At 32.7% G+C, this 14,416-nt stretch overlaps 1 protein-coding gene across 1 annotated transcript in view; it reads right to left on the bottom strand.

Moving 5' to 3' along the window:
* Positions 1–248: 248 nt before the first annotated feature.
* The window catches only part of LOC127699102 (uncharacterized), an 88,463-nt gene continuing 74,295 nt past the window's right edge, over positions 249–14,416 (bottom strand). The window contains exon 4 of the mRNA XM_052202838.1: positions 249–13,886. Coding sequence (XP_052058798.1) covers positions 4,122–8,183 — 4,062 coding nt within the window. The 5' untranslated portion in view covers positions 8,184–13,886 and the 3' untranslated portion in view covers positions 249–4,121. The remainder of the gene's footprint in view (positions 13,887–14,416) is intronic.

Below are 14,416 nucleotides of genomic sequence, written 5' to 3'. Positions count from 1 at the left end.
TGGTTTTGTCAGTTTATTTTTGACTTATGGGTTTGAATGTCCCTTTGGTATCTTTTGTCTCTCTTTTACAAACAAGAACATCTGTACTGAATTTATTTCAGCGTCTAATATCTGCTCGCATGAAAAAGTATGTTTATATATCCCGCAATTCCTTTTGCAGAGAAGTTGTTATAATGACAGTGGCTTTTGATTTACCGGTTATAATTCGGAGTTGTGCAGCTCCATTACAGAAAGCAACAAACACAAAGTAAAGGGAATGTTTATTCATCATAATATACTCATATTGCAATGACATTAAACAAAATCAGTAAATATTCCAATTACAGTTTCATAAAATAACACGACCGCATCATTCCTAAATACCCAAGCTCTTTAAGATTTTTAAAAAATCTACAAAGTTATTTACATAATGCACCTTTAAGGGGAAAAATCACATTTTCCATATTACCAATTGAGGGATATCTAAAGCCGACTGAACGGTATGGATTTTGCTCATTGTTGAATAGCGATGCTGACCTATAGCTACGTCTGTACATTTTTGACATTTTGGACCTGCACTGATAGCTGTCTCGTTGGCGATCATACTTCATCTCATTTTTTTTATAATGAATTGGTTTATCACTTTGACATGGAATATGCAAATTCTTCAAACAGAAAATAGATAACACCACATAATATTATCTTACAATGGCTTACATAACTTACAAATATGGCTGATTTGTCTCACGAAAAACATCAAAACCAATGAAATATAAAGCAGAAATACAATCACATAAAAAATCAGAATCAATGACATGTTAAGTACAAATATAATCACATAAATAATTAAAACCAATTTCATACTAAGTACAAATACAATCACAAAAAAATCAAAGCCAAAGATATACTAAGTACAAATACAATCACCAAACAAAACCATAGCCAATGACATACTATGTACAAATACAATCACATCAAAAATTCAAAACAATGACATACTATGTACAAATACAATTACATGAAAAATTAAAATCAATGACATACTAAGTACAAATACAATCACAAAAAAAATCAAAGCCAATGACATACTATATATGTACAAATACAATCACAAAATGATTGGGGAATGAGTCAATGGGACACAGATGATGTTCAAGCTTGCATCTAAAATTAGAAAGAGACATACCTTAAGGACAGTAACAAGCTACCCAAATTCTTACTTAAACTGAGTTTTTGGGTAATTAGCATTGTGTATACGTTTTATAACATTTGGTTGAAGCAAACTTAAGTTAGTGAATGGAAAACGAAAATTTCGTCAATTTTTCCCTTTGTAAAGGGCATAACTTTAGAACGGTTAAAGTTACGCCACAATTATTTAAACTTGATCTGTGTTTTGCGGTAATAAGCATTGTGTACAAGATTTATAACATCATTTAGTTGAGGTTAACTAAAGTTAGAGAACGCGAACAAATTTTGGGACCGACGGACGTACGGACGGACAAGGGAAAATATTATGCCCTCTCCGCTACGGCGGGGGCATAAAAAGTCAGAAACAATGACATACTAAGTGAAAATACAATCTCTCCAAAAAACCGTTTTTAAAGTTACATCGATTTTTTTTTAGAATTAATGAAAGCTTAACTTTTATACAATATGATGATGTCAACAACGTACTGTAACATAAAAACTAAAAACAAAAGGTAGCAAAACTTTATAAATATGAAAAAAATATGACCTAACAAAAACGCTTTTACTGAAATATATAAACAACTAATCAAAAAAATAATGTTAACCAACAACGGAGAAAACATTGAATGCACTTCAATAATTGCGTGTTACATGACGATGATAGTGTATATTTACAGAGATGTATAAACATTTAACTATACATCATAATATTTCTGTAATTAAGGGAATTTACCTGACATTAAAAACCTGAAACAAACAGTGATGAAATTTTATAAATGTCCAAAACTTTAAATGGTAACAAGCTGAGTGCCCTAAACAATTTTGTAAGTATGATAATAATGTCAATTACATAATGAGAAAATGAAAAGTAATCATAAAAGCAAAAATGATAATAATCACATACATTAAAAATCATAACAAAACAGTATTTAACTGAAACTATGCATATGTACAACTTGAAAAGTTACATTTTCTAAAACTCTACTTTAACTAGTTTGATTAACATAATCAATTTCACATACTGCAAAATGAAATATTGAAATCATTCACAAAAAAAAAAGAAATTACTAAATATCATACTAATAAGCATATTTTCAACGTACCACGAGACATAAATTTTCCTATCCTATATATACAGATAAAGTAAAACCTGTGAATGATTTTACAAAAGGACAACTGAAAGAAAGGGTATTATTGAATGATATTTGGTATTGTATTCATTGACTTTCCCCTTTTTTTAAAATTTATGATGGTGTTCATATACTGAAGTTATACTAAACAACGACTTATGATTTCCTTGATGCAATTAGTACTCACTTATTCAAGATGGCATTCAATCAATGCTTTCATTTGATTGCAATTTTTCTTCAATGTAATTTCGTATTTATGAAAACCTTTACTTTATTTACTGCGCCTACGGTAGTAAGGGCTATTATATTTTATACACTATAAAATTTTCCAATTTTCCGTTAGTTCGTTCCGTTTCAAATTACAGTTTTCGGCTAGGATATTTACCCATTAAGAAGTGGAAACATTAACATGAAACTTAGTTTGTATGTTCATTATGATGTGAAATGTTGAAAATGTATTCCAAATTACTGTTTTGAAGCCTGTTTACATCCGATTCCAACGAGTGTGTAGCTAAAGGTAGAATCTTTGATTAGCTTCCTTGCTCAATCATGAACTGATTATTACATTAAAATTGAGAGGAGCAAAGCGCCATTTTATCATCCAATGAAAACATTTATATCAATGGCCTGATTATTATTTGTAATATAAGTAAGTTCGATACAAAGGTTTTCCTAGACTACTTTGCAAATGAAATTTCATTTCTAAATCTTTGATTGAATTAAAAATCTTTTTATTACAATAAATAAGAAGCGGAGTAACGTTTTTTATTAATAATTACGCCGTGAATAGGCAGTTTAGTTAATGAGTGTCTTTGGTGTATTCTCCACGTAATCTTAGTGTCTTTTCTTCATATATATGCACGGTTGTGGGCCTTTTATTTAGTTAAAAATGCAACGAAAAAAAACAGCAAACAAATGCAGTTTGAAATTGAAAGTTGAAGAGTTTATGATCATCCACTTGGTCCGTTAACATTACCTTACCGATTAGTTTCATATGAATAATGCAGCCATGAAGAACAATTTGTATGTCTCTACTTCAGTTAGATTTAATCTGACCTACATTTGTAGATTGAATGATCAGGCCATATGTACTTTTGGACACCTTGCAGTCTTTTTTTACCTGTCCGGGTGTATTGTAAACATAAGTGTATTTGTAAAAGTAAATACGGTTAGCACTTGTCAAACATATCCGACTACATTTTATTAACTTGATGTAGCAAATTCAACAGACAAGTAAAATATATTATTATTTGTAATGTCTGACGAAGAATTTCAGCTTTCAGTTAATTTTTCACCATTTATCAAAATAAACAAAATAAAATTCGCAAATCAAACACACCTACAACATGCTTGTGAATGAGCTTATAATTATCACTTAATTTTAATTTTGATGGAAAACTTATTGTTAAACTGACTTAAAAAAAGTCACTTTATTAAAACTGACTTAATTCTGATTGGTTCTCTGCTTAACTATTGACTCCATCAAAAAGCCAGATGTACCATACCTAATTATGATTTCATGGTTTAGCCAGCAAGGAAGCTAACCAAAGATTCTACCTTTAGCTACACACTCGTTGGAATCGGTTTACTGAACATAGAAAGGTGATAGTGTGAAATCACTACATTCACAGGTAAATGTTTTGATAAAGGGAGTAAACTCTGCAGTTGTTGTCCCATCCACTTAATCTGCCTGCTCAATATGCATTTTTTTTTTATTTGAAGTCAATTCTAATTTTTAATACAATTTTATAGTTCACTGATCATTGTTGCTGCACAATAATTCTAGCGCCAATATAGCGTATAAGAAAATTAAGTTGGTGGGCATTATAGAAAAATTTTGTTTTCGTTGTAACTCATCCTTTTCAAACGGGAACTCACTTTACGCCATCCATATTCGCGTGCTTTTTTAGACATTTCTTCTATATCCCTTGTTGAATTGTTAATATATTTAAGCAAAATAAGTACTAAGTTTTCATTTAAATGACTTTGACATGCTTCCATTACAGCATTCTCGAAGTTAAAGAATTTGTGATTAACCTTCTGAATCAATAACTCAACAATGTCTGCTTCTCCACACCGACATGCCTCGTTCATCGCACCAGTAAGATCAAACAGAGAATGGTCAACTCGTTCTATCAGTATTGAAACTATTTCGTCCCAACCTTTCTGGCATGAGATACTCATGGCATTTTTTATTTCTACGAAGCTTACATCAACTTTATCGAGAAGTATTTTAACAATTTCAGTTTCGCCGCTATAACAAGCATTTTTTATGGCTTCTTCCATGAGATTTTTGTTATGTTTGCAACTATCTAAAATCGATGTTAAGATTTCCGTCCAACCATATTTGCATGCAGTTCTAACAATGATATTTATATGTGATTGTGTAAGGTCAAAGTTTTCGATTAGAAACTTCATGACACCTCTGTTGCCACTGTTCTTACATGATATACCAATCAATATGTCCACATCAAAGTTATTTATACCATATTTTGAAATCAATAGTTCAACTATTTCAAGTCTACCTTGCACGCACGCTTCAAACATGCATGCCTCTAAATTAATAGATATATTACCTACATTGGCAAACAACCAAAGGATAATATCTTTCCATCCGTACCCACACGCTTTCTCTAATACTAAATTAGTATCGAGAAACTTAGAATCAACATTTTCCAGAAGAAATTTTACAATCTCATATCGACCATATGAACAAGCCTCGTCCATTGAAGTCTTCATATCAAAATTTTCCTTTTGAAATTTTGACCATAGCAATTTTACGATTGTTAACCAGCCATAACCACATGATTCTACCATCACTGTTTGCACGTCAGTGTTTGTTAAATCAATGTTCTGCAGAAACCAATCAACGATTTCAAATTTTCCAAGTTCACAGGCCGTGTTAATGATAACCCGCATATTAAACATGCTTTGTTCTGTGTTGTGCAAAAGCCATTGTACCATGTCTAACTGTCCTATACTGCTTACAGCTTCCATAACATCAGACAAATCATTTCGATCAAGTTTTTTAATCTTTTGATGCTTTATCATAAGCCAAACAAGAACTTCGTGATCAGATTTATCTTCATCATTTGATTTATTTGTAGTAGCTTTGATAGCGTATATTAGCGTTTCTTTTAATTCTGATGGTTGAATATCAGTATTTTCCAACAACCACTCTACTATAGGTCGATTAGAGCGAACGCACGCTTCTTTCAGTACATTTTTACAGTTTTCTGCTGTGTTCATGTTTGGTTGTTCAAAAAGCAATGCAATAACCTTATCTCCTCCCTCATAATTCCGACAAGCCTGCGACATTGCCTTGGATTTATCCAACATGTTTTCGTCCATATTGTTGATTAGGTATGATAGTAATGCCTCGTTACAATTATAACATGCATTGTTCCATGCGGTTTTTACATTAAACAATTTTCTATCTAGTGTTGTCCAGAACCATACAACAACATCAATTATTTCATAACGACATGCATTGTTCATTGCGCTTTCCAAATCTAACATATCATGTGGAATATTTTCCAAAAGCCATTTTACTGCTACTAGAGAATTCGGTTTTGAACTGCGACATGCTTTATTCATTGCCGTCCTAACATCGAAACAATCTTTGTCCATATTTTCCATGACGTATTTTATTATCTGTAGATTACTATTTCGGCAAGCCTCATTCATCACATATTTCATTTCAAATAATGAACTATCCTTATTTTGTAATAACCACAAAACTTTGTCAGTGTGGTTCAGACGAGAAGCTTGTTCGATAACAGTTCCTATATTAAACAAATTTGGACTTATGTTTTGTAATATTAACACGAAAATGTCAAGAGTTTCGTCGCTATCATGAAGAATAAAAACAGTGATTGCAGTGTCTACATCAAACATAGCATGATCAATATTTTCAATTAACCATCTGACAATATCTAACCAACCGTTTCTACAGGCTTCGTTCATCAGTATCTCCATATCAAGTAGGTCAGTTTTTACTTTCTGTAATAATATTTTTATAAGTTTTTCATTACTACTATTGTCGTCAGTTTCCTCATCTATCGATTGGTTGCATGCTTTGTTTACTGCTTCCATTATATGCAACTTTTCATGATCGGTGTTTTCTAACAAAAACGTGACAACATCTAGATAACCATAACAAAATGCGTCGTCTATTATCTCCTTCAAGTCAAGTAAGTCATTATTCACTTTTTCGAGAATCAGTCTGATTAACGGTTCCTTCTTTTCTCTTTGATCATTGATATCATCCTCGTCGTAATCCCCACCCTTGTTTGAGCTGTATGCACTGTTTACTGCTTTCATTATATCTAGTTTTTCATGAACGAAATTTTCCAACAGAAACGTGACAACGGCTAAATAACCATAACGACATGCTTCGTTCATTATCTCTTTCAAAACAAGAAAGTCGTGATCCACTTTTTCGAGAATCAGTTTGATCATAGATTCCCTCTTTTCTCTTTGCTCATTGATATCATCATCGTCCCGAAATGGATCGTATGCATTTTTTACTGCTTTCATTATATCTAACTTTTCATGATTGGTTTTTTCCAACAAAAACGTGACAACGTTTTGATAACCATATTGACATGCTTTGTTCATTATCTCTTTCAAGTCAAGTAAGTCATGATCCACTTTTTCGAGAATCAGTATGATCAAATGTTTATAAATATCATCCTTGTACCAAAATGAGTTGTATGCACTGTTTACTGCTTTCATTATATCTAACTTTTCATGATTGGTTTTTTCCAACAAAAACGTGACAACGTTTTGATAACCATATTGACATGCTTTGTTCATTATCTCTTTCAAGACAAGAAAGTCGTGATCCACTTTTTCGAGAATCAGTTTGATCATAGATTCCCTCGTTTCTCTTTGCTCATTGATATTATCATCGTCCTGAAATAGACCGAGTGCATTTTTTACTGCTTTCATTATATCTAGCTTTTCATGATTGGTATTTTCCAACAAAAACGTGACAACGTCTTGAAAACCATAAAAACATGCTTCGCTCATTATCTCTTTCGAGTCAAGTAAGTCATGATCCACTTTTTCGAGAATCAGTATGATCAAATGTTCATAAATAATATCCTTGTACCAAAATGATTTGTATGCACTGTTTACTGCTTTCATTATATCTAACTTTTCATGATCGGTATTTTCCAACAAAAACGTGACAACGTCTTGAAAACCACAAAAACATGCTTCGTTCATTATCTCATTCAAGTCAAGTAAGTCATGATCCACTTTTTCAAGAATCAGTTTGATTAACGGTTCCTTCTTTTCTCTTTTCTCGTAAATATCATCCTCGTCGTCATCTTCGTCACTGATTGAACTGTATGCAATGTTTACTACTTTCATTATATCTAACTTTTCATGATTGGTATTTTCCAACAAAATCGTGACAACGTCTTGATAACCATATTGACATGCTTTATTCATGATCTCTTTCAAGTCAAGTAAGTCATGATCCACTTTTTCGAGAATCAGTTTGATTAACGGTTCCTTCTTTTCTCTTTTCTCGTAAATATCATCCTCGTCGTCATCTTCGTCACTGATTGAACTGTATGCAATGTTTACTGCTTTCATTATATCTAACTTTTCATGATTGGTATTTTCCAACAAAAACGAGACAACATCTTGATAAACATAACGACATGCTATTTTCATTATCTCTTTCAAGTCAAGTAAGTCATGATCCACTTTTTCGAGAATAAGTTTGATTAAATGTTCATTCTTTTCTCTTTGCTCATCAATATCATCCTCGTACCAAAATGATTTGTATGCACTGTTTACTGCTTTCATTATATCTAACTTTTCATGATTGGTATTTTCCAACAAAAACGTGACAACGTCTTTGAAAACCATAAAAACATGCTTCGCTCATTATCTCTTTCGAGTCAAGTAAGTCATGATCCACTTTTTCGAGAATCAGTATGATCAAATGTTCATAAATAATATCCTTGTACCAAAATGATTTGTATGCACTGTTTACTGCTTTCATTATATCTAACTTTTCATGATCGGTATTTTCCAACAAAAACGTGACAACGTCTTGAAAACCACAAAAACATGCTTCGTTCATTATCTCATTCAAGTCAAGTAAGTCATGATCCACTTTTTCAAGAATCAGTTTGATTAACGGTTCCTTCTTTTCTCTTTTCTCGTAAATATCATCCTCGTCGTCATCTTCGTCACTGATTGAACTGTATGCAATGTTTACTACTTTCATTATATCTAACTTTTCATGATTGGTATTTTCCAACAAAATCGTGACAACGTCTTGATAACCATATTGACATGCTTTATTCATGATCTCTTTCAAGTCAAGTAAGTCATGATCCACTTTTTCGAGAATCAGTTTGATTAACGGTTCCTTCTTTTCTCTTTTCTCGTAAATATCATCCTCGTCGTCATCTTCGTCACTGATTGAACTGTATGCAATGTTTACTGCTTTCATTATATCTAACTTTTCATGATTGGTATTTTCCAACAAAAACGAGACAACATCTTGATAAACATAACGACATGCTATTTTCATTATCTCTTTCAAGTCAAGTAAGTCATGATCCACTTTTTCGAGAATAAGTTTGATTAAATGTTCATTCTTTTCTCTTTGCTCATCAATATCATCCTCGTACCAAAATGATTTGTATGCACTGTTTACTGCTTTCATTATATCTAACTTTTCATGATCGGCATTTTCCAACAAAAACGTGACAACATCTAAATAACAATAACGACAAGCTTCGTTCATTATCTCTTTCAAGTCAAGTAAGTCGTGATCCACTTTTTCGAGAATCAGTTTGATCATAGGTTCCTTCTTATCTCCTTGCTCATTGATATCATCACTGTCACAAAATGGGCTGTATGCAATGTTTACTACTTTCATTATATCTAACTTTTCATGATCGGCATTTTCCAACAAAAACGTGACAACGTCTTGAAAACCATAAAACCATGCTTCGTTCATTATCTCTTTCAAGTCAAGTAAGTCATGATCCACTTTTTCGAGAATCAGTTTGATTAACGGTTCCTTCTTTTCTCTTTTCTCGTAAATATCATCCTCGTCGTCATCTTCGTCACTGATTGAACTGTATGCAATGTTTACTGCTTTCATTATATCTAACTTTTCATGATTGGTATTTTCCAACAAAAACGAGACAACATCTTGATAAACATAACGACATGCTATTTTCATTATCTCTTTCAAGTCAAGAAAGTCATGATCCACTTTTTCGAGAATCAGTTTGATCAACGATTCCTTCTTTTCTCTTTGCTCACAATTATCATCGTCCCAAAATATGCTGAATGCATTGTTTACTGCTTTCATTATATCTAACTTTTCATGATCGATATTTTCTAACATGAACGTGAAAACGTCTGAACAACCATACAGACATGCTTGATTGAACACTTTTTTCAAGTCAAGTGAGGTATGATTTACTTGCTCGAGAATCAGTTTGATCAGAGGCTCATACTTTTGTTTTCTACAGCCTAAGATATTGTTACCACGTTGGTCGTATGCCATATTCATTGCTTCATTAAGATCTAATTTTTCATGATCGATATTGTCTAACACAAACTTGACAACGTCTAGATAACCATACCGACATGCTTGATTCAATACTTTTGTCAAGTCAAGTGAGTTAAGATTCATTTTCTCAAGAATCAGTTTGATCAAAGGTTCGCATTTTTCAATTTGAACAGTATTATCATCGTCATAGTCCCTGCAAAGTTTGTTTACTGCTTCCGTTAAATCCAACTTTTCATGATCGATATTTTCTATCAAAAATTTGACAATTTCTAAACAACTAAACCAACAGGCTTGATTTAATACTTTTTTCAAGTCAAGAGAGTCATGATTTGTCTTCTTGATAATGAGTTTGATTAAAGTCTCATAAATTTTTCTAATACTATCATTATTGCCGTTGTCCCCCAGTGAGTTTACTCTGTTGATTGCTTCAGTTACATCTACCTTTTCATGATCGACGGTTTCTAACACAAAAGTGACAACGTCTATACAACCATAACGACATGCTTGATTCAATACCATATTTAAGTCAAGAAAGTCATGATGCACTTTTTCAAGAATCAATTTCACCAAAGGAACATACTTTTTACTTATATCATTAATATCTCCGCCACAGCAGAAGGAGAATTCAATCTTCCAACTCTCGTAAACTATATTCATTGCTTTGTTCATATCCAACATTTCATGACTGCTATTTTCTAAAACTAATGTGACAACTTCTAATGCACCATATTGACATGCTGTATAAAATACTTTCTGTAAGTCAAGTGAGTTATGATTTACTTTCTCAAGAATCAGTATCATCAAGGGTTCATACTTTTCCCTTCTATTACTAATTTCCTCATCGCAGCATATGGTGAAGTCATACTTCCAATTGTCGTAAAATATGTTCATCTCTTCTTTTACATCTAATAGTGTATGATCTGCATTTTCTAAGACCCATTCAACAATGTCATACCAAAATTGCTCACATCCTATCTTTAATAAGCTTGCCATATCAATTAGCTTATGATCGATATTACCTATCAAAATCTTTACCAGAGAAACATTCAAAACAGGATGGTTTGCATGTATGGTGTTATTAAATGCAGAAGGCAAGTCTAACAAGTTAGTGCTTACATTCGATAATAACCATTGGACCAGCTGAACATTATTTCGAATACAGGCTGTATTCATAACCGATTTCATGTCAAGTTGATTTTGATCAATATTTTTCAACATCCATTTCACTACATCTAGCATGTCCAACCAACAACAGTCTTGTATTATTTCAGTTATTTGAACTTTGTCCTGAAGAGGATATTGTAGAAAAAGTCTTACCAACGCTTTATCAGATTCCCCAAACTGTCTACGTAACACAATATTCATCGCTGAAGGTATATCAAACGATGAATATTCAACGTTGTCTAACAACCACTTCACAATATGGACCCATCCATACCTACAGGAGACTTCCATTACGTAGTTTGCGTCATATAAACTATAATCTACATTATACAAGAAAAATTCTAATAAATCTATTTTCGATAATACACAAACTGATCTAACAGCGTCTCTGATGTTAAGTCTGATATGATCAACAACAGACAACACAACTTTTATAAGTTCTATTTGTATGTTTTCACATGCATTTTTCAGAATATTGTTAATACTAACAAGATTGTCTTTACTACATGGTATCAATATCTTAATCTCTTCATATCGTCCTTCTTTAAAAGCTATATCTATGATGTGCATCATGTCGATATGTTTCATATCAACATGTAAGAAAAGCCATTCTATTAAATCTCTGTTGCTTCCTCGCCAATCACTACTTATCGCAGACTTTAACACATACGTGATTTCCAAGAGATTATGATCGACATTATTCATCAAGTTCTTAACCACTGCCATGTCCTGGGCCATACATGCCAAAATCAACATTTCAAGTGTATTCAACTTTTCCCTTTCTACATTCGTTACCATCCATTTCAAAAAACTTTCTACGATGTGCCTCTCCTCTTTACACACTTGAGTGAACACTAACTTCATGTCTAAAATGTTGTTATCAACGTTTTGCAATAAAAACTTCAAATCGTCGACACAACCAACTACAAGAACTTGACTTGTAATTTTTTTCATATCAAATAATTGATGACCAATGTTCTTTATCAACCATTTTGAAACTAGCCCATCTGGGTCGTTCCTGACATTATTTAATGCCAGAAGAAAGGCTGATGTAAAGTCAAGCTGGTCATGGTTTACAGTTGCGCATATCAACTGTACAACATCAAGTCTTTTGAATTCACAGGCCCTATTTATTAAATGCTTCATTTCAAATGTACTTCGGTCAATGTTGTTCAACATCCATTTCATCGTTGTTACTGGACATCTGGAACATACTGTACTGATAACATTTCTCATGTATTCTTTCATTTTTAACTTATTCAATTTCTCAACAGATTCCCATACATTGTCTAAAATCTTTTCATTGCTTTCTAATTCACAAACATGTAAAAATGCTTCTGACAGGGTTGAATTACAGACAAATTTAATGTCGTCTCCAGTATCAGAACTCAAGATGAACTTCACATGATCAAGCAACAGAGAAATAGTTTTAATCATTTCTCTTTGCTGCACAATACGCCCCAGAAAAAGCGCAGGTAAATAAAGTTTGCAAAGTCTGAATTCACCGTTGTTCGTTGTATATGACTGTAAAGCATAGTCTGGCTGAAAATAAACATCGTGTGCTTTGTCAATCAAACATTTGACGAAACGTTCATCATTTTCTCTTATTATGTCTGAATCACACAACAACTGAATAGTGATTGACAATGAATTGTTAAAATATTCCGATTGCACTATTTTTATTATTCGGTCAGCAAGTTTTGGATAATATTTTGGAGATATTTTCATCACGATCTCACCTTCTTTCAAGAAATAATTTTGAAGTCGTACCAACTCTCTTATAAAATCAAAGCTTAGCCTTGACAAGATTAGATTCTGATCGATTCTACTATATGATATTAAGATACTTTCTAATATGGTTTGATGCTGGAAGTGATATGTATCTTTATCGCATTGTAATGTCAGATATTTGCCTATCATCCAATTTGCAGCATCTCTAATATGGCATGTTGGAAATTTTTTATATGAGCTCCCATAGCATGACTCTGATATTTCAAGACATTTTTCACTGTCTATATCTTCTGGGTCAAGAACATCGTCGTTTAAAAATATGTAAACTAGTGTTATATAAGACATTCTGTCCTGGTGATTGTCAGCTCCATTAATCCTAAGTTTCTCAATTTCTTCAAATAAATATTTGGATGGGTGTTTGAAGAAACTTAAACCAAGACGAGTGAGTTTTCTGTTGCCCGTAAATAAAGAACAAGCTTCAGGGAAACCAAGAAATGGTTCTGATTCAACTATTTTGTTCAATGTTTCTCGATTAATAGTGACAGCTATTTGAGGATCCAAAATTGTTTCTTCAAAATAGTTTTCTTGATCATCAACTTCAAGAAGACGAAAATTATTTACCACAAAATATTTTGAAAGTAGCGATTTCTTTTCAGTTTTGGTCATTTTGAATTTTTGTGAACTAAGATCTACTTCACACGTACCATGGAATATTTTGTGTGAGATTAAAACCCATTGACAAGACGTTCTAATTGTATTTCGTACTGTTAAGATAACCTTAATATTACCCTTAATAGTGCATGCATGTAATCTATCGATAATTTGAATATCTGTATTCTCCTTAAACTTTGTATTAGTTCTACCAAAAATATCTTCAAACAATATGACCAGCTTTTCCTCAGCCGTAACCACATCAGCAAAATCATGCAAGTTTGTAAGTTTAACTGTTTCATATCCCGGATGTTTGACCCGGAACTGGTGTAGTATTTCTAAGCTGTTTCTACTTTTTCCTGTACCAGCTGCCCCTGTTAGCACAAGAAGTGAGTTCGTTTCCAGTAGTTTGATACAAGCCTGTACAGCAGGTGTTTCCACAAAGGTACCTTCCATCAAATGTCCTTCAATTTCTGTTTGTGTTAAACCTAGAATATAGATAAACAAAATTATGGTTCAAGTCCTTGAATTTGGTGATCTTTCAGTAAATTTGAATTTTGAAAACTAATTTTTAAATGAACAACAGAAAAGAGCCATTAACCTGAGACACATCAATTATTAGATGTAATGGCTTTGAACTAACCTGCACTAACTGCTTCTACTTTCAGATCTGTACCTTGTTTCTTTTGTGTTTTAAGGTGTTTATATGCTTGTTATTGATTTGATGAGTTAGCCCTTTTTATTTGATGGTATATATGTTGTACTGTAACACCACTGACCCCTCTTTTTGTGGGGGAAAAAGGGACGGGGCTGCGCCGGCAAACATAATTGACCCCGCAGCATTTTGTATGTGTTTGTACCAAGTCAGGAGCCTGTGATTTAGTGATTGTTGTTTGTTTATGTTTATGGTTTTAAACATGAATTAGGCCGTTTGTTTTCACGTTGTTTTACATGTGTTATTTCATGGCTTTCATTGTTTACTATGCGGTATTAGTTTTGCTCAGTGTTAAAGGCCGTA

The sequence above is a fragment of the Mytilus californianus genome, unplaced genomic scaffold (assembly GCF_021869535.1).
Source record: "Mytilus californianus isolate M0D057914Y unplaced genomic scaffold, xbMytCali1.0.p SCAF_4, whole genome shotgun sequence".
In the NCBI taxonomy this organism is placed as follows: Eukaryota; Metazoa; Mollusca; class Bivalvia; order Mytilida; family Mytilidae; genus Mytilus; species Mytilus californianus.
The sequence above is the reverse complement of the archived record's forward strand: the minus strand, read 5'-3'. Positions and strand labels throughout refer to the sequence as shown.